This window comes from Cydia fagiglandana, chromosome Z, assembly GCF_963556715.1.
Source record: "Cydia fagiglandana chromosome Z, ilCydFagi1.1, whole genome shotgun sequence".
NCBI lineage: Eukaryota > Metazoa > Arthropoda > Insecta > Lepidoptera > Tortricidae > Cydia > Cydia fagiglandana.
The window spans coordinates 12,227,960-12,247,453 of NC_085959.1; the positions used below are offsets into that span (position 1 = coordinate 12,227,960).

General features: G+C 34.7%; 1 protein-coding gene across 1 annotated transcript in view; it reads right to left on the minus strand.

The window, feature by feature from the left end:
* Positions 1-9,381: 9,381 nt before the first annotated feature.
* Positions 9,382-19,494, minus strand: part of LOC134678300 (glutamate receptor 1) — an 82,845-nt gene continuing 72,732 nt past the window's right edge. The window contains exons 14-18 of the mRNA XM_063536794.1: positions 19,225-19,381; positions 18,504-18,652; positions 14,261-14,375; positions 12,742-13,023; positions 9,382-9,756 (exon numbers count right to left, since the gene is read on the minus strand). Coding sequence (XP_063392864.1) covers positions 9,691-9,756; positions 12,742-13,023; positions 14,261-14,375; positions 18,504-18,652; positions 19,225-19,381 — 769 coding nt within the window. The 3' untranslated portion in view covers positions 9,382-9,690. The remainder of the gene's footprint in view (positions 9,757-12,741; positions 13,024-14,260; positions 14,376-18,503; positions 18,653-19,224; positions 19,382-19,494) is intronic.

Consider the following 19,494-nt stretch of genomic DNA (forward strand, 5'->3'; position numbering starts at 1 on the left):
ATCTCTTAAGCAAGACCGCTTTACCGATATTAAAGGAAAACTTAGAGCATTTAATAACTGAAGTCTCCATTAAGAGCTTACCCCTCTGCCAAAAACCTTGTACAAATTGTGCAAACTTTTGTATGGACTGACATGCTATTTGTACGTTACGTATAAACCTTGTAGAAATAGCAATACATTTGACGTCCCCTGTCCTGCAAAAATCGGCAGACTGTTTTATACAGATAATGACAGCCATGACGTCTCCAGTTAATAAATGCTCTAAGAAGCAAAATCATGGCCTGTGATAGCCTATTAGGCCAGTTAAATCCAAAAAAAGCGTTTTGATGTCGCAGCAAGTTGTAAATCATTTTAAACTTTCATTTGGGCCTAAATGCGTATACTCCGAGTTTGCTCCATCCCAGGAGCTGTATATAAATTTTGGGAGACTTGGGAGATACCTACATTTTACCTTGGATTGACAAAACCACTCGATGCAGAAGGAACCCAACATCAATTACAATTTTGCTACCAGTTGTTGTAGATCAGACACTGGTGAAAAACGTGTAAGCATTTATATTAAAATTACTACTTACTTTTTTAACCTACAATTCCATACATATATTGCATACAGTTCCAAATTTGGCCAGTTTAATAATCGGGCTCCGCTTAGGCACGAATACATATAGTTCCAAATTTGGTACAACTTGTAATTTAATATTGGATATTTTAATTGGATCGAATATAGATTTTATTCGCAATATTTTTTTATCTTACGTTTATAGTGTTTTATTACATATTTGAATTCAATAATTCGGGGAAAATAAAAAATCCATGCGGTAGGTAAAGGGTTAAGACGAATTCCAGCTTGCTGGGAATTAATTCCTGGAAAAAATCTAATTTTGACTGGCCTACATACTTGTTTCGAGGTTATAAATTGCAGTAACGTGACAGTTCTCATAAGCGCCAACCTAAAATTCAGTTATAATTAATGGCGCTATCTACTACAGTAACAAAGTATGCGGTGTTGTATGGAGATTAACAGTCTTTATTATTTTACTACTCCTTGATAAAACTTACGCCATACGAACTTTTATTTATTACGTACCTAAAAATATGATATAATATTTTTTTATGAAACTTTTAAGAAGTAGTCATGTAATCATTTATTTCGTAGATATTAAAAAACTAATAAGAGGCGTAATTTTATCTCAAAACCTCGTTCGTTTCTCGAGCCGCGGTTTGCCAACTCGGTTTGATTTGGCTGGTATCACCTCCATAAAATGCCACGTGCTTCAGATTTCATATGTACCTACTTGTTGCGTTTTCATTTTAAATTTAAAATACGTTTTAAAATAATTTGGTGCATGTGACTGCGGTCAAACAAGTATTAAAATTTAACATTTCCTTCGTAGAACTTGTAAAATGACAGTGAAATCATAGGATAATAAATGGAATTTGTAATTTGTGTAAGTTGCTTATTTTTTTACCCAATCTGCTTTTTATTGATTCCCCATACAAACGTAAGGTCAATTTGGCTAATTCCGTCATAGGGACTATTCTGTCCACGAGCGTAGGTAGGTATATTTCTTTGCTTTATAATTGTAGGACAAAAAAAACTAAAAGCACTCGTTGCGTTGTAGATTAAATTATCAATGTTATTCGTTGTTCGAGATAAACGCTAGTGGACGTCATAGTCCCTACAAGGGAATTAAACTTAAACACTTACTTACAAACTTCTACTCCCTTTTTACTTACGTGATTACTTCGGGAATGCACACGAGTATATGTCCTTCCTCACAAATCAAACTACATATAATATCCATACCAAATTTCATCTAAATCAGTCCAGGGGCTATTGATTCTCCATACAAACTTCCACTGCTCTTCGCCAGGATCTGACTCTATACTTCGTTTTTTTTTAGCATTAGAAATAAGGTAAACAATCTTGATGTGTCTTTTAATTGAAAAACACATTTTATAAATGAGTAAAGTTACGGCAAATATGTAACAATTATGAATCTAATACGTTCATTTATATTCTTCTGCTTTCATAAGTAATAGTTTTTGATTTTTAAATAGCGTTTTTCAATTAAAAAACATGTCAAAATCGCTTACCTTCTTGCAAGTTCTTTCTAATGCTAAAAAAAACGAACTGTAGGGAGGTAAGTGAGGTTATCGTCCTGATGTGGATCCGTACGCCGCTCCCTTGTGTAAGTATGCGAAACATCAGCCTTAGTAGAATAATTGTATGTTTTCAATTTACGGTTATATTATGTTCTAGGTATTTCTATTTAGTACGAAAATACCTAAGACACATGGATAGGGGTATGTCCTTGAACCGCGTCCAAAAGAGAATTATGGGCACTGTGAATTTGTGTGGTAGGGCTTACAGAAAACCGCAGCCAAATAATACTAGACCCCCTGCTCATAGTGTTGGAGTTGCAGGCGTCCATAGGGTACGGAGACTGCTTACCATTGACGGGTCGTATGCTTGTCACCGACGTAGTATAAAATAAATATGCACAAAATATCATTGAAGTATAAACTTTGTTTTATTTGATAGTAAATTTTTATAACACTCGATCCATAGCCAAACAGAAACCAGGCCGCGCAGCGGTATTGACCTGTAAGCCTCGTAGGTATCTCGATCTCAAAGCCGTAAAAACTCGCTAGGACTGAGGCTAGACCATAGCCGTTTATTTATTCTTGATTTCATGAAGGTTTGCAGAACAGCACATAACCGCACTATACATCTAGGCGAACCTCACAGCAACTTAACACATTCATTACCACTAAGTGCTACGGGTTACGCTCGTAGCGCGTAGCCACGGTTTCGTCGTATGTAGCGCGTAGTCGCTACGAACAGTGTACCCGACAGTCGGGTTCTTGGTGTTGAATGTGTTAATAGGTGTACCACTGCAAGATTTGCAAGTAGGTAGTACACGAAATATTTACATTACGTTCCGTATAATATTTGAAAATCAAAAGTTCTCTAACATAAATACAAGATCACAAAATTGTCATCACAGTTCCTTGACGTTGACGTACATAAGTCACATGAGTATATGTTTTTAAAATGACGCAATAAGGTAATACCAGCATAATGAAAATTAACTCCAATCAGTAAGTATGAGTCTTTAAACTTTTTTCATTTTAAGCTAGGTTTCAAGGAGCAAATTACTTAAATGATATTGGAATCGTATTGTTTTAAGATAGTTTACTGCGTCTTTCAACCATTATGCCCCGTAAACAACAATAAATCAAATTTAAGATGAGACTCGAGCTCCACGTGATGGTAATTTATTTACCCTGTTTTTTAAATACAATTTGTCTACTGGTATACTTTTTCGTGTACGTATATGATTTAATGTCGAAATAAATGCCAAAACCAGCTGTCATTTTAATTAAATTCGCGATACGTGTGCTTTGATCCAAGCCCAGCGGGCATCTGATCAAAGAAATTGCGTGCACGGAACCGCTGATATCATGTTTTTGAACTTATTTATTGAATGTTAAATCAAAAAAAAAAGTAATCCTGGTAGTCGCTCAAGCATACAATTGCGCGTTATTAGAAGCAGTTTTCATAATTTTATCTTTTGTGCACAAATTGTTACGAATCTTTAAAGTCCGTTTTAGACCTATGTTCGTGATCGTTTTCTATCGAGCAAAAGTCAAAAACTTAGGATTCTAATCCCGGTAGTCAGTAGAAAAAGCCCTCAAGTTTGCTAATTGAATGTATGGCAGCTGTATCGTGATCCAAAAAAGAGCTACGGCTTTTAAAAAACTCCATTTTCTGAACTCACTGCACCTTAACTTGCAAGATTTGATTACAAACCGACAACGGGACAGGTGAAACTAAATAAAAGCTTGTAATAAAAGCGTGTGGCAGTTGATCGAAACTGAATACAATGCTCAAAGCTCACGCCCGAGGAACCTGAAACGCCTGAAACAGCTACAAGAAAAATTTGACAATTTCAAAAGGATTGTAAGAGAGGTTTGTTTGCAGATATACAATACAATACAGATGAAAACTAGTGATGGCTATTAACACCCTTTCCGATTTTGTAAGGTACATTCCGTAAAAAACTTAGTCAAGGTATCCGTGATATCAGCATTCTTGGTCCATTTGATTGCTTTTCCTTATTGCCATAAATGACTTGCCGGATTGGATAGGACAAAGACTGCATTATTTTCGCTGACGACTGTTGAGTCGTAATAAAAGGTGATAACAAAAACATATCCGAGTTCCAAAATAGAGTATATACTTAATACATTAGCGGACGCAATCGAGACGAAAGCTATTCAATTTAGTTCCTATAACGCAAATCCACCGCCTATTCAAATTAAATATGACAATACGTATGTAGTTACCTAGAGTTAGATGACACTGTAGACATTTGTAGGTTATAACATTGATAAAAACTTAAACTGGAAAATGCACTTAGACCATGTCTGCTAAAAATTGGAGAGATTTGTTTTTGCCCCCTAGAAACTGAGACAAACCGTACGAGTATCAGTTGAAGCAGCTTTTACAGCGTACCATGGCTACGTTTCCTAAGTTGTAGGTAAGCTACGGTTTTTTATTACTTTAGGGAATCTCCGTAGAGATAGAAAGACTTTTTAAGCTAAAGAAAAGGTGTATCCGCGCCTTAGATAACGCATGGTTTCTTGACAGGTGCAAACCCTTGATAATAAGATTTAATCTGCTCCCGCTCCCATTTATGACTGTCACACTACAATTTATAAAATAAAAATTGTTTATACAGGTGTTTAGACCTGTACAATCGATTACTTACCTGACGCTATTAAACTATAGACCAGTCACTATTTTAAAATCAAATTGGTTGAATGGCTACAGGAAAAATGCTTTTATAATACAAATTCATACTTAGATAATATGAAATAATTATGTTGGCGAATATTGACGAGTTCCAACTGCTATTTCCCGACCACACGGAAGTATCCCAGCAGCCCCTGCTGCTGCAAGTGCCTGAAGAAATTCACCAAAGAGTTCGATCTAGGGAAACATATAGACGTACGTAAAAACATAAGACGTTATAGCTCAAACGTTGCAGACTGGCAGCCAACTGGCGCCAACTGGAAGGTACTTCTCTGATTCCACGCCGATGTATCCAACAAGTAGGTACCTGAAGAACTTCACCAAAGAGTTCAACATCCTACCAACAGCCTATTTCTAAGACGCGACAAGTAATGAAATAAAAGTAGAAAGACTAAAAGGAGTAGGTGGAAGTAAAAATATTGTAACCGCCAATTTGTCAGTTGGAGTAGGTGGGGTGTTTTTAGTTGACTTTAATAACTAATAAACTCATAAACTAATAGTACCTATATGAGTTTATTAGTTATTATTATATAGAAATAGACCCTTGAACGGCGATTGGATTAGAGGACAGAGAAAAAATCAAACCAACCTATTAACAATGACATATTATATTGATAAGTGAGATGAAGACGAGTACATGCAAATCGCAACTTCTTAGAAAAAAAACTCGAAAAGATAACGAACATAAATGAAAAGAAAAAACGTGGTAACTATATATGGGATGTGCATACAGAGTTACTGCGTTTCAACTTTGAGTAGCAGTATGAGTGAGATGCGAGTTTTTTTCTAACCAAGTAGTGGCTCCTTTTACCATACAAGGTAAGATAATGCTTCAAGACACGTATAAGATTATGAATCACCAATTTTTTTTTCTCAGCTAGCTTCACGATATTGAATTAATTATATGTATTTTATTTTAGCTACTATCCGTACATTTAGATTATCAATACAGCCAATTAACTGTTAAGCAGTGAATTCAAAAGCTGTAGTAGTTAGGTATAGAACGTTTTATATAAATTTGTTACTATTAACTATTTGAACGTACTAGGTATTTCACCATTTTTATGATTTAAATATTTATCAAAATCACTTTAAAGGATTCTTATGTGATTTTATTTAACATCAGATCTCAGGATTCACTATACAAAGTAGTCCTACCTAGCTATAAGAATACTTGCTATACCCTTTATAGGGTGCCATGTGATTCTATTTTTATAGTACCAACTATGTACCATGGTTCGCAAATAAATGATTTCTATTTCATAAAAAAAATATTTACTTGTATTCGGAAAGTCTACTTTTCATAAGTTTTAAATTTAGTGCTATTAATCATGAAACTATTTAGGATGATTGGCATTGACCGTTTGTATAAATTTAATATTATATTATATCTCAATAGCCAACATCGGTATTATCCATCTACATACAACTAACTATACTAGCTTTCTAAATTATCGTTATATGAAACACAAATTACTTAAATATTCATATTCAAAAACACATTTAAATTACTTGAACAAGATTTTGTTTTTGTATCTTGGCACTAATTTAATATTGCTTTTACAAATATTGAACACGCGTTTCTCATTCATGTTGTCTTTTTATGATATATTTTTATTGGAACACTGAATTTTGGCACACAACATAATGTTTATCCAACCAATATTTGATACTAGGTATATTGAATAAGGAGTAAAAAGAATAAATACTCACAGCTACTTGAAACTTGAATAATTACAACATTATTCTATATATATATAATTATATATGTAAATGCCAAATTACTTACTGACGTAGTCTTAATATTCAAGGAACATATATTTTTAATAATATACATATATGTAGGTACCTATATACAGTATTTTTCCTTAAATGATCCACTGATAATTACCTACGTAGAAATGGTAATTATAACCTGTCGTAATAGTGTTTTAATTTATTACAATATGAAACACAACTGCGTTTTTAATATTATTATTAACATAAATATAATCATGTGTAGGGTTGGTTTTAACAAACGGGTGAAATCATAATTCTAAATAAATAAAATTATTTATCTTGTAATAATTATATTTATACTAGTACTAACTAAGTACGCTTTAAATAGTTTTATAATTTATTTAAATGACGACGTTTTATTTTTCCTACATTTTATCATCTGAATTTCTAGAAAAGTTACCTGATATAGGCACCTGAATACGATGACTAAATCGATACCTCCTAAATATACTGAGGCAACTGACAGTTGTATTGTTATGGTTTATTTTGCATATTTATGATTAAAATACCAATATTTGTCTTCCACTGAAACATAATGCACTAACGCCATTTGCTCACCAATGAACTGGCCCACTTTGTAGTGCCCGGATGGCCCGCCTTTTCTAAGTACCTAATTTATAAATTTTGTAAGGTAAGGTGGGGTAAGAGAAACATACCTACTTTATTTTGCTTGGGTTAAGAGAAACCGTACCTATGAGGAAAGTCCTTCTGCGTAAGTAGTTATTTTAAATAACGTAAGTATTTTGAAATTAAATATATTTATAATTAGGTTTATTTTTATAATTATCATTTAATTTTATAAATATTGTTATGTATCTTTAACTGTTTATTTTACCTGCAAGTGTTCCTCTTGCCCTGTAGTTTCTCTTAAGTACCCCACGTAAGCTTAAAGTCAATGAATTCGGGGATAATCTTATATATATCGACCTATAAGCTTGTACTATGGGTACTAGGCGACGATATACATATTTACTTATTTAGATAAATACATACTTAGATAACATCCATAACCTAATTAAATAATATAATTTTGATATGTGTATTAACACGCGAAACATTGAAAATATGTATTGAGGTGACAGCAGAGCTGTTACCTTACACCAGGAGGTATGTAAAAAATACTATTAAGTACGTTAAAACTACCAAGCCGAAAAAAATTAAAATGTCGAAATACTTAAGGGACCTCTTATTTCATAATTTTACTAAATATGTAGTAATAATAAAAAAAACTAACGAAATTACCTACCATCTTGATTAATAAAGCTATAATATTATGGACATAAGCATATCTTAGCCTTATTTGACATACTTAAAATTTAATGTTCTAGTACAGTCCTAAATCTAGGTGAAACAAATACCCTCTTATTGATAAACACGTTACAAGCTTCAATTTGCTAATATTTAATCGTTTGTCTTAATGGGCGTTTTCACTTTCACACGCCGCCAACAAATAATTTAAAGTACTACCTACAATGTTGTAATTTTGTTAGATTATCAATAAAAACTTTAGTGACTGACATTAACGGCCGGTTAGCAATCGTCACAAACTGACGGTCTCTTCCAGATAGAACGCCTGGCTCTGGAACGAGCATGCTACAGGTGTTACTCTCAAAAACTAGGCAAGGTCATCCTTTTCTCAGACCTCAAGCGGTACTGATGGAGCTCTCAAATCGGAGTAGTGCAAACAGGAGTATACACAAAATCCTTCATAACATCAGGGAGTCTGGTGATCAATTTCTGCTGGATTAAGGCCCATGCTGACATTGATGGAAATGAGAGGGCAGATCTCGCGGCCAAGCATGCGGCCACATTGCAAAAACCATCGGATTATGACTATTCCCCCTATCATTCCACAAAAGGAGCATTCCACGAGCTGTCCCGTACAAACGCATTTTATTTCCTGTGTTGCGACTTTTTTCTCGGCATTTAAAGCAGGCGATTATTTTTCTGTGCATATTTTTGACCATTTGTCATAGAAAAGGAAACTCTTATACCTGCATATCTTCAGAAACTTCGCGTTTGTACGGGACAACGGTAGACAATTTCATGGAATGCTCCAAAAGCCGGATACGATGCAACTCATATGCCTCACATAATAAAATATATACAGACAGCACCACAGGAAAACACCTACTATGGATGACATTAAACTTCTCCGTAAACATACAACTATAACCATCAACTAACGCAGATACTCACTGGCCATGGCTATAATAGAGTCTATCTTAAACGATTTCACATAACTGATAGAGTTACATCAAGAAAAATCTGCAGCGCTTTTGATAGCATACGCAGTGCAAGTGTTATTTTAAACGTCAAACTTCTATGAAATTATGACGTATAAATAACACTTGCACTTGGAAGGTCAGCTGGCCGTGGCAAAATACCGAGATAACAAGAGGAAGAAGAAGAGTTACAGTACACCGAAATTAAACTCCACCGAAGTCACGCTTTAGTAGGTACCTTACCTATTGGTAAGTTAAAGCGAAAATACCTCAAATCGTCATTTTAACTTGTGTATTTGTAAGAAAGGGATACAACATAAATTAACTAAGCTTGTAACGCGTTAATGAATAGAATAAGGGGGGCAGAAAATATTTTTCAGTTATACCTAATCTTTTCGGTACGTTATGTTGTCAGTTGTACTGGTACATCGGTGTTCGAAAATTATTATTTGACTCACGAATCGAATTACGCTGTTGTTTGCAGTTTCGCAAATTTAAAAACTGCGTTAACAAGTACCTAATTAAAACTACTTAATTATGATGAATAAATGAAAAACACACACTACGCGACAGCATTAACACGCCATATCCAAGGCTAGCACTGAGAGGTTGAATATCAGAGTTTTTATGATACCTCTTACATTAAACATAACTTCGATTTGACCGAGTTGGCAGCACTACAACGTCAGGGTTAGCCTACGTACACAGTGCAGCGTAGTAGCAGTGTCATATTACTTATTAGAGACACGTTAGAGATGCGAGTGGGCTCTGAGTCGGTTGCGCTTATAGCTGATACAGATCGACGGCGTTGGCGGGCTTGGTGAGCGAGGAGCGGCGCACGTTAGCGCCGCCCTTCTCCGCGGATCAGACGTGCGTGAAGCTGGCGTGTACAGCGTCGTCCTGAGCGATCTGCGTACCCGCGGCGAAGTACTGGAAAATTACGAAGTAACGATTATTCATATTATTCGAACTGCAAAGAAAACTTGAAAGTCATATAAACTAACGGAAATGTCGCACAGTGATTTCATTGACATTAAATAAATAGATTCTGAATTGGGACAGAATTCACAGAATTATATTATAAATTCCGACAACGATGAAGTGAAGCTATGTGATTTTAAAATAATCCAAGTAAAACATGACAGCATAATAACTCTTTCTCTCGTCATACTCTGGCGCAGAAAAATTTAGGGCCATGTCATCATCGATTCTGCAAAAACGAATACTCGAAGTGACTCGAAGGTCAAAAAACAGAAACGATATAGCTTTAAAAAGGCTGACCGACGCAAAAGTTCGTTTGGATGGCCTCAACCATTTGCCGAATATTACTTCGCAAGGATGCTGCAAACTCTGCAAGACTGGCAAAATAATGATTACTAATTACTTGCTTAAAATGCAATCAATGGCTGTGTTTGATCCAAAAAAATAAATGTTTCGTTACATTTCATACCCCAAAATTTGACAGAGTCAAAACCAAATTTGGATCTCGTAAAGTCTAACTAAGCGCCGCAAATACTCATCTTTACTGCAAGATTATGAGTTTGCGGCGCTTGCAGTGGAGACAATGGGTCTTTGGTCGGCGGATATGACAACCTCCATGGGCGACCTGTCGACACAGCTAGTCGATGCCTCGGGAGACCATAGGGCTGGCGCTTACGTCTCCCAGCGCATAATTATCGCTGGGGAGGTAACGCAGCCAGCATTATGAATTCAATAGTGCAGGTTTTAGAAGGGGCATTTTTTTTATATTTTCTATATTTATTGGTATGTTTTAGTTTTATATAATATTATAAGTATTAGTTTAATTTATAAGTAGTTATATTTTAAATTTAGTTTTTTAATGTTTAGTTCATTAAAATTGTTTTGTTGTCATGTTTTTTTTCTTTGTTTTCAATAGTTGAAATAGATGAAGTGTAACTATTGTGATAAATATAAATATTAACATTTTGATCTCATTTAGGTATAATTTAAGTTGTAGAGTTATTCTTTCCAGGAACTGTAGTATTACGCCAAGGAAAGAAGATACCTATTTTGTTTCATTTTGTAATAACACTTGAAGAAAAAACAGTGTTTTTTTTGTTACACATACGGTTTTTCGACATTTTAATTAAATGTTATATCTAATTATTTACTAGTGTATTATTTAAAGAATTTAAACTTTTCTTATATACCCTTTAATATTTTATTCGTCCTTATTTTCTGAAACTGTATGACAGCGTTGTCCATTTTTAGGACAATCTTGGGAGTGATCAATCTGTAAGGTTCGTGGCAATGGTCGTTTTAACGAACATCCTGAAAACGCTACTTTCAGAATGAAATTATTATTTTTTCTTAATTTTTGTTCAACATGTTTAGGGTTAAGAGGTATTATTATCTTTCTCAGACCGTGGAGAATTTTTACATCTGTAGCATTTATAAGGCTGTCTACTGTCTGATAAGTAGCTTAATAGTCTTGACGTGATTTATTTAATATTATGTTAATTTTGACGCTTACAGAGACTTTACACCTCCAAATCTTATTAGTATTTGGGAACCTTTACATCTTCAAATTTAATGTATTAGTAAATATGGATACTATACATCTGTTATATAATGTAGTAATTATTTATTTTAAGAATAAGTGTTCCGCGCAAATTGTTCGCGGAACACTTATTTCAATTTGGAATTGATACCCCCCGTGCGTCATTCATTTCATAATAAATATAATTACTTTAAATAGAAGGAAAATATGTGTAAAATAAATAATTGTGACCTGTATGTGTGTTAATTTGTTTCTGTTTGTGCGTTTGTATGGAGTGCATTACATAATTATGAGATTATATAATAATATACTTAGTGGAAATTAAAGCAAAAATACCAATTGCTTAAGATTAAGTTACGTGGTATAGTGTCTGAGCGGAAAGAGAACAGTCGTGGACACACTCTGGACCGATTTTTGAATTTCGACCGCTCGATTTCGTGTAATTCGTTCAATAATATCTCCAGTACTAGGCATTTAAATTCTACTAATAGAATTGAAAACGAGTGGTTAATACCACTCGATTCCCAATTTATATCGCTCGTATTTCAAAAATTAGCATTTCGTCGTTTTCGACCGATTTTCGAGTGACGAAATCGAGCGAACGAAATTCAAAAATCGGTCCCTGCACAGAAATTGACTAAAAACTTAAAAGGTCCATAGACAACAATGGAATGAGAACATGCTCGAGTTGTTTTAGGATACATTGTCACAATAGCATTTTCAACAAGAACAATTCATATTCATAAAAATCCAGGAACGTTTTTTGATGCAAAGGTCATCAATCCATGGGGTAGCAATAAGTAACTTACTTTACACTGTTACGAACTTCTAATATATCTTCCGATGAACATGTCTCAAAATGTCCCTCCCCAGTAGAAAGTCATTGGACTAAACAGAACAAGATACGATTAACTTAAAAATAACATAATTAAAATACGTATACCTAAAATGGCAAACAAAAAATGTTGAAGTACTTGAAGTACAAATATTACATAGGAACACAAATATCATGAAAGACTTAGCAACAATGCTGAGTCTTTCATGATGATTCTTATTAAACTATGAAGGTATTTAACAAAAGAACCTTCATAGTTTCATAAGAATTAGAAAGCAAAAGAATACTAATTCTATGTCTACGAACAGTTCACACTGGGCATGCAGTAATTTTATACATTTAGCTACTCTTATAACCCCGATTAAAAGAGGTTGCAGGTAAAAAGCTTTTCGGTTTTTGCGTAAATCACCGTATCTACGTTACCTATCGAATTATTTCTGAACAACTTAATAATTATTTACAACTAAATCTATTTCGAAATGCCACTGCGATTTGCTGTTGGATAGAACTTCCTAAATATGTTTTAATATTTTGTTGTGTCAGTTAAAAAAATACTAACCCCTGCGAAAGCTGCGCCGTTCCACCCGAGTCGTTCGTGCTCGCGCTGCATCTGCCTGGAGGCGTGCGTGTGAGCATGCGAGGGCTTGTGGTCGGCGCGCGAGGCGAGGCGCGCCTTGGCGGAGAGCGCGGCGCGCAGCGGCACGTTGGCGCGCGCTGCTTCCGCGCGCCCGTGCTGGCAGAACTCCAGCAGCGCCACGCCCAGCGCCAGCGCCAGCCCGCCCACCAGCACGTAGAATATGCCGGCTACTTGACTAAGCGTCATTTCCGTAATACTTGTTTCCTGTAAAACCGAGATGTTCAAATTCAAACTCATTTTATATTATATAAGTACGTCCATCAACTGTGTAAAAGGGTTTTTTTTAACACGATACGATAATAACTAGAATACGTACAGTACTTGGTAGGTAACAGGAATAAATAATAAAAACGTAACTCCTTAAGCTATAAATATCCTTTTATACGAGATGGTCAGCAATCGGCGAGCTACACATTCGTTTTTATGTATTCTGCCGTCAGTAGAAATAAAGGGCACAACTCAATTTTTAATTTTTTTATACGTGTGACCTTTACAAGGCATGCACAGCGTGATTCGGACTTGCCGCTTTTGAAATCGCAGTCTCAATAATTGCATCTTTTTTTGTTTCCAACGTTACACCATAAGACTGAGTAGTGAGTAAAATATGAAACGAGGATTGAATTGACAGTAATCAATTTGAGACATTGGTCGGAGACAGTGTGACAGTAGCATAAAAAGCAAAAAAGTAAAAGTAGCACAAAGGTTAAAATCAAATAAACTATCTGCTAAAGTAACTAAATACTGGTTTCACTGAGCAAATTCAAACCCGTTAAATGTATTAGTATTTATAACGACTCTCATTCAAAACTGGATCGGAGCGTCCAGCACAGTTGAATGACAAACTTGAACGCTGAAAATGTTCAGCTACCAACTCGTTAACGTTCTCGTACCAACGGGCAACGGCAGAAAATTAACAGGCTGTTGAACGTAAAAGCTTAATCGGAACTGTATATCAATGCTAACGCGATGAATATCAATAAACCACTCTGAAGTGACTAAATTACGCTGCATCTCTCACTGCAGCCTGCTTGTCATTGGTACACGGTATGTACACTGAATTATGATAACGGTGCCAGAAATGAATCTTATTCTTTTCAAGTGATAAGTGAATAGTTTAATATTTAAATAGTAAACAACCATTCACTAACCCGGGACTAACCGTTTAATCCTGGAGTTACTAGGGTTACCATTACAATTTGACACTGGGTTAAGGCACTGGTCCCACCGCGAGCTAGTAAGCTATGAGCTATCGGCTATAAACACGAACAAAAGATAAGCACTCCCCGTGTAAATAAAAGAGACACGGCGATATTTATAGTTACTCGCCCAGCGGTGAGCTATAAATATCGCCGTGTCGCCGTGTCTATCGGTTTTGTTAGTTTAATTAAAGGTTAGTGGGGTGGTGTAAGTGGCGCTAATTCGATTAATTATGCCCTCTTACCTCATCCTTTCCTTCGTCACAGTCCGATTTTCTGGTCTCGAGAACCCATTTACGCCACAGCTTCGATATAACTCCGCTCGTTTTCATTTCGACTATGGCAAGATTTATCACCTCTCTAAAATATAAAAAAAAAATATTTATAAACAACGCGAAACATGTATACTTAAGGATTGTTTTAATAATTCATAGGAATCATGAGTGAGTAGGTACCATAGGTATTGTATTTTTGTACCTAACATTCTGCAAAATCATCTTTAACTACCTACACATCTCTATTCCCACTAAAGTGTCTTTATTTCTCTACAGCGCAATAAACCGTACGTGTCATATAAAATGTAAATTTTTAGTCTGTCGTTAAAAATCACGTGCTTGCCACACGTACCGTAAAAACGGAACAGTAGGTGGGTATAAATTCGATATGTAGAGAGTAGTACCCCACTGACGGGAGACCCATGTAAATTTACGAGTTTTCAGTATTCAACTGGGAATTACCGCGCAGAAGCGAGATTTCAGCCAGATAGTGTGAACTGGGAGCTTTCCTACACTGAAAATTTACTGCGAAGTTTGCGTCTGTCCTTGGTAATATGTGTTCATCTAATCCCGTTTTTCGTCCTAAGCTTTTATAAACTAATATCTAATATGATAAATTAAAAACAAATCATGTTTGTTAATTAACTATGATTTGCGTTATTAATCTGCGTAAGTTACGTATATATTAGAGTTAGGTATAATAAAATTGGAAAGAACTACTATTATCATATACTTAGGTAACGACTAAGGCAAAATTTGCCATGACATCTAATGTATGTCGGAGGGAAGGATCGAGAGATATGGGTCGGGGTGGGATCTTGTTCTGTCCCATCTTTGCAATTGACTGTTTGTAAAAAAAACGTACTTATGGAATTTCAAGGCTGTGTTTGTTAACCCTTAATTTGGCACAGTCAAGTATACTTAACACTTACTTTGAAAAAATGTAGGCATGTTATTTTTTACGTAAATTCGAATTTATTAATTTCTATGTATCATTTATATTATAAAGAATAAAGAAATAAATAAATTTTTTCTGGCAACAACGTTATATGTTAGTAGTGTTTCAACATAGCGAGTAGAAAGTCGACACTGCGTTCTATCTAGGAATTTGTTTATTTTTTTCGATTCTATTACGCGAAATTTTACCGCATATGCTATTATTATATTTAATTATAGTATTACGTATACTCTACATATCACACTTATTCGTCAAATCAAGTTATTTACGTGTAATAAGCAAGCATACACAACTGTTAAGTATTTTTGACAATTCATTATATACAGTGTATTAGAAATTAAACAATCTGTTAAGCATTTTTAACAAAACGTTATGTTACAGTTTTAATAATTTGACAAATTTCACTGCCTACCTTTATATTTTGCCATAATAGAAGAGATTGAATGATATAGTTTGATTCGTTATACATTTATAGCTTAGTATACAACAAAGCGAACTCTACTTAATGTCAATACACGTTTTTTTATAAAACTCCGTTCAATTTGGCCTATGGCTATTACATTCAAGTAAACTAAATGAAATGGTTAATTTTCATTTTTTTTTATTCAATTCAATTCAAATATACTTCATGTAGGTGGTATTTGTGTATTTTTTTTTTCTTTCAAAATATTTAAATGCTGCAAGTACCTATATAAGTAGCGTTGTTGTAACAATGGCATTATATTAAACTCAATCAAACAATATCAATGTCATTTCGAAAATCGTTAACCCTATATATTACTGTACTTGCGTTTCGTAGCAAATATATGAACTCGTACTAAACATTGGTCTTTTGCTTCGATTAAATGCCAAAAAAATTTTTTTCTTGTCTTTGATTCGATACCCTTTTTTGGAATTTGTTAAGTATATTTAACACACTAAATTTGACGAGCGTACGTTTTTGTTAAAAATACTGTACATTCGATTTTCAGGAAATCTTACAGTGAAATATTTTTTAAACATTTTTAGGACATATTTAAAGGCATAATAATAAATAAATGTGCATATAAAAGTTAAAATCAAGTTTTTTATTTTCTGCCAAATTAAGGGTTAATTAGAAGATAAAGAATTAATTTCCCTTTATATACAAATATGTTAGGTAATAATACTTAGTGTCACATGTCTATACTCTGAGCTATAATTTTTTTTTTACTTATGTACCTAATACTACTTTACATGTGTATCTTAACTCTTTATTCTACAGAACAAAGATACAAATATGGCACTAAATACATAATTTTTATAAAATACAAAAAATAACATAAAGAGTATAAAATTTACTGCAAACGCCACATTAATTATAGTGAATTCTTCATCATATAATCAGGTGAGCCATCGCATAGTAACTTGCACCTCTTGTTTCCCAACGGACTAGGTCTAGTTATTACACTGCAAATGAGTTTACTTTATATAGCTTGAAATGTTGCTCAAACCTCATTTCGCTGTAAAGTTTCAGCGAAAATTCCTTGAGCTTTTCTTAGAGAAAAGATGAAGTCAGCTTTACGTGAAACAGCTATTAGTTCTCAGAGTAGGGCCTAGTTTGTCTTTACGGTATCATCATCGTGGTGTAATTGAAATATCCTTAATACGAGTACGTGCGTGACAAAATAATTTAATTTTCATTAGGTAAGTTGCAAGCTTAAAACTTAATACTTACCTTAATTTATTTGGGTCTGTACAGTCGACTTTATATGATTGTATTTTTTTTACTTTTAATGATTAACATTGTATTTTTTTATTACTTACCTAAAATCACGATATTTTAGTACCTACCTTTTTTGGTAGGTATATAAATCGTAGTATGTCACGCAGGTAAAACGCCTAAATGTATATGCTTAAAACTTTTTTGTCGCAACTGTGATGAAAAAGATTGTGTAGGCATTACGGGCGGTAGTAAAATTGTGAACTCGAGTCATAAAAACCCTCTGCCATTTGGGTACATACCGGGTTTTTATTGACTCTCGTTTACAATTGTAACCATACATCAATTAATTGAATAAATACAAACCTTGCCAATGCCATGGTGGTCTGCAGCTTAAGGGAATGAATGGGTGTTTTTTCGCACGTTATGATACGGGAATATTAGTTTGAAAATAAAGTAAAATAGCGATATCTACTCTATAAGAAGACACGCGTAGGATGGACTTGCGAGTCCTACGTCTAGGTTTTTTTTTATCAAACTGTACAAAACAAAAAAAACTTTTACGAATATACGACGTTCACAACTCTTTTCATTTAACTATAGACATTCTTCAACAAAACGTCTTTCTTTTTCCTTCAATTAGTTCCTTGTTCCTGCTTCTATTAAATCTGAAATAATGCCTAGACTGTTTAGCCGTACGTTACCGCTTCATCGATATTCACTAGATATATTTGCTGTCACTTTCACCGGAGCATCGCATGCTTCAGTGCTCCCTTTTATCCACAACCATGCTGTGAAAACCAGGGGCCAAATTCGACACGTACAACTGTCAGATTTCGCATCCACGTCAAATCAACAGTTGATTTTATCGCATACTGAGTTATGATTCCATCAACGGTGGATAATATCATTTGGTACAACCAAAACTCCACTCTAAACTAAGGGTGGTTCGGTTTGGTTTGATTGTCACCCTAACTGTGGATTGTTAATGTCAATTTATGACATTGTACGTATTCGAGAACTTATGATTTTTCCCACATCAACGGGAGATCAACACGATACGTCAAACGTCGCTTGTCGAATAGGGGTCCAGGCTGAAGCATGGATAGTTGGTGCAGAGTTTCGAGGTGCGCACACTCGCAATTACTTTCATTTTCCATGCGGGTAAAGTTAGTGTTATGTACGAAGCTGGTAGTTTATTTAAATTAAGTTAGTGGCGCTTGGTTATCTCGGATTAAATGGATAGAGAGCTAGCTAGCCAGATAGAAGTATAAATTCAATGGGTGGCCATAGTAGTGGGTATTAAGTTATGCAAAATATCTAACACGCCTCGTTTCACTATTTGAGTTTTAAGAAAATGAAGAAGAATGTCTTAAGGTATATATATTTTTAAAGGGGACCGTTATACGCTTTATAGAACAAAACGTTTATCCAATCTTGGTATAGGTATGTGTTGTACTTATAATATTTTCTGTGTTGTAATAAAACTATTTTTAGTTAATGTAGATAGGTACTTATAACCGCTCTTGATAAATCCTGCTGAATATTAACGTGAGATCCATGAGGTACCTTACCTTAAAGGCGATCCCTTGGCAGTGGCGATAGCAAAGTTGACGTGTTTGTAGCGACAAGTGCGTGGCATGGAGCCGCAAACGACTTGCCCTTCTTTTTCAAACGAGTATTGGGCAAGCTCCTCATTCAAGACTGTTCCGTCTATACCATTCTGCTGAAAATGTATATTTAATTAATAAAAGTGTTGAATTTTAAGTATAATATTTATTAGCATTCTAATGTATAGGTCATCATGAAAGAAGTGTCGTTAAATCGTCGCAGTGATAAATTCTCTGTTCTATTTATATTAATAGTATGATTTTTTTTAAACTGACACGGACTCTTTTGGGCTCGTCCTACAAATAATCATTTGATAGCCTTTTCAACGCGACCGTCAACGAAGTGTTCTAAAATTGACCATTCAAGTACCTACTTAGGTAGGTACAACAAATTTTATTTGTTTGGACATGAAGTAGGAGAAACAAAAAAAAGTGGAAGGGTAAAACTGTTAAGATTTGTAACCAACAGGTTTCGTTCACGTACTTTCACCAAACAAATGCAAAAATAATAAAAAGCATTTCAACTGCTGCCACTCAGAAACATTTACAAGTGCATACTTACTACTAAAATGTATTCTCTACAACCGATTATGAGCAGAACAAATACTACAATATTTTACCATCGCCTTGCTCAGAGGGGCTAACACTAAAGAAGGTTACCTGATGTAAAAAGCATGTCTCTTACTTCGGTTTGTGGCATGCTTGGTGGCGAGATGATGGACTGGCTTGGCTCGGATAAGCGCTCCACTATAAGATAGGCAGCCAGATTTGCCGTGTATGAACAGACCAATATCAGAGCAAAGAACCACCACACCGTGCCAACAATTCTACCGGAGAGTGACCTACAAGAATACCATGAGATTAATTTTATTCTTGGTGACATAGAAACAGAATCGATGAGTCGATACTTGTACAATAAAAATCACAGTGCGAAAACTGTAATTCTTAACCTATA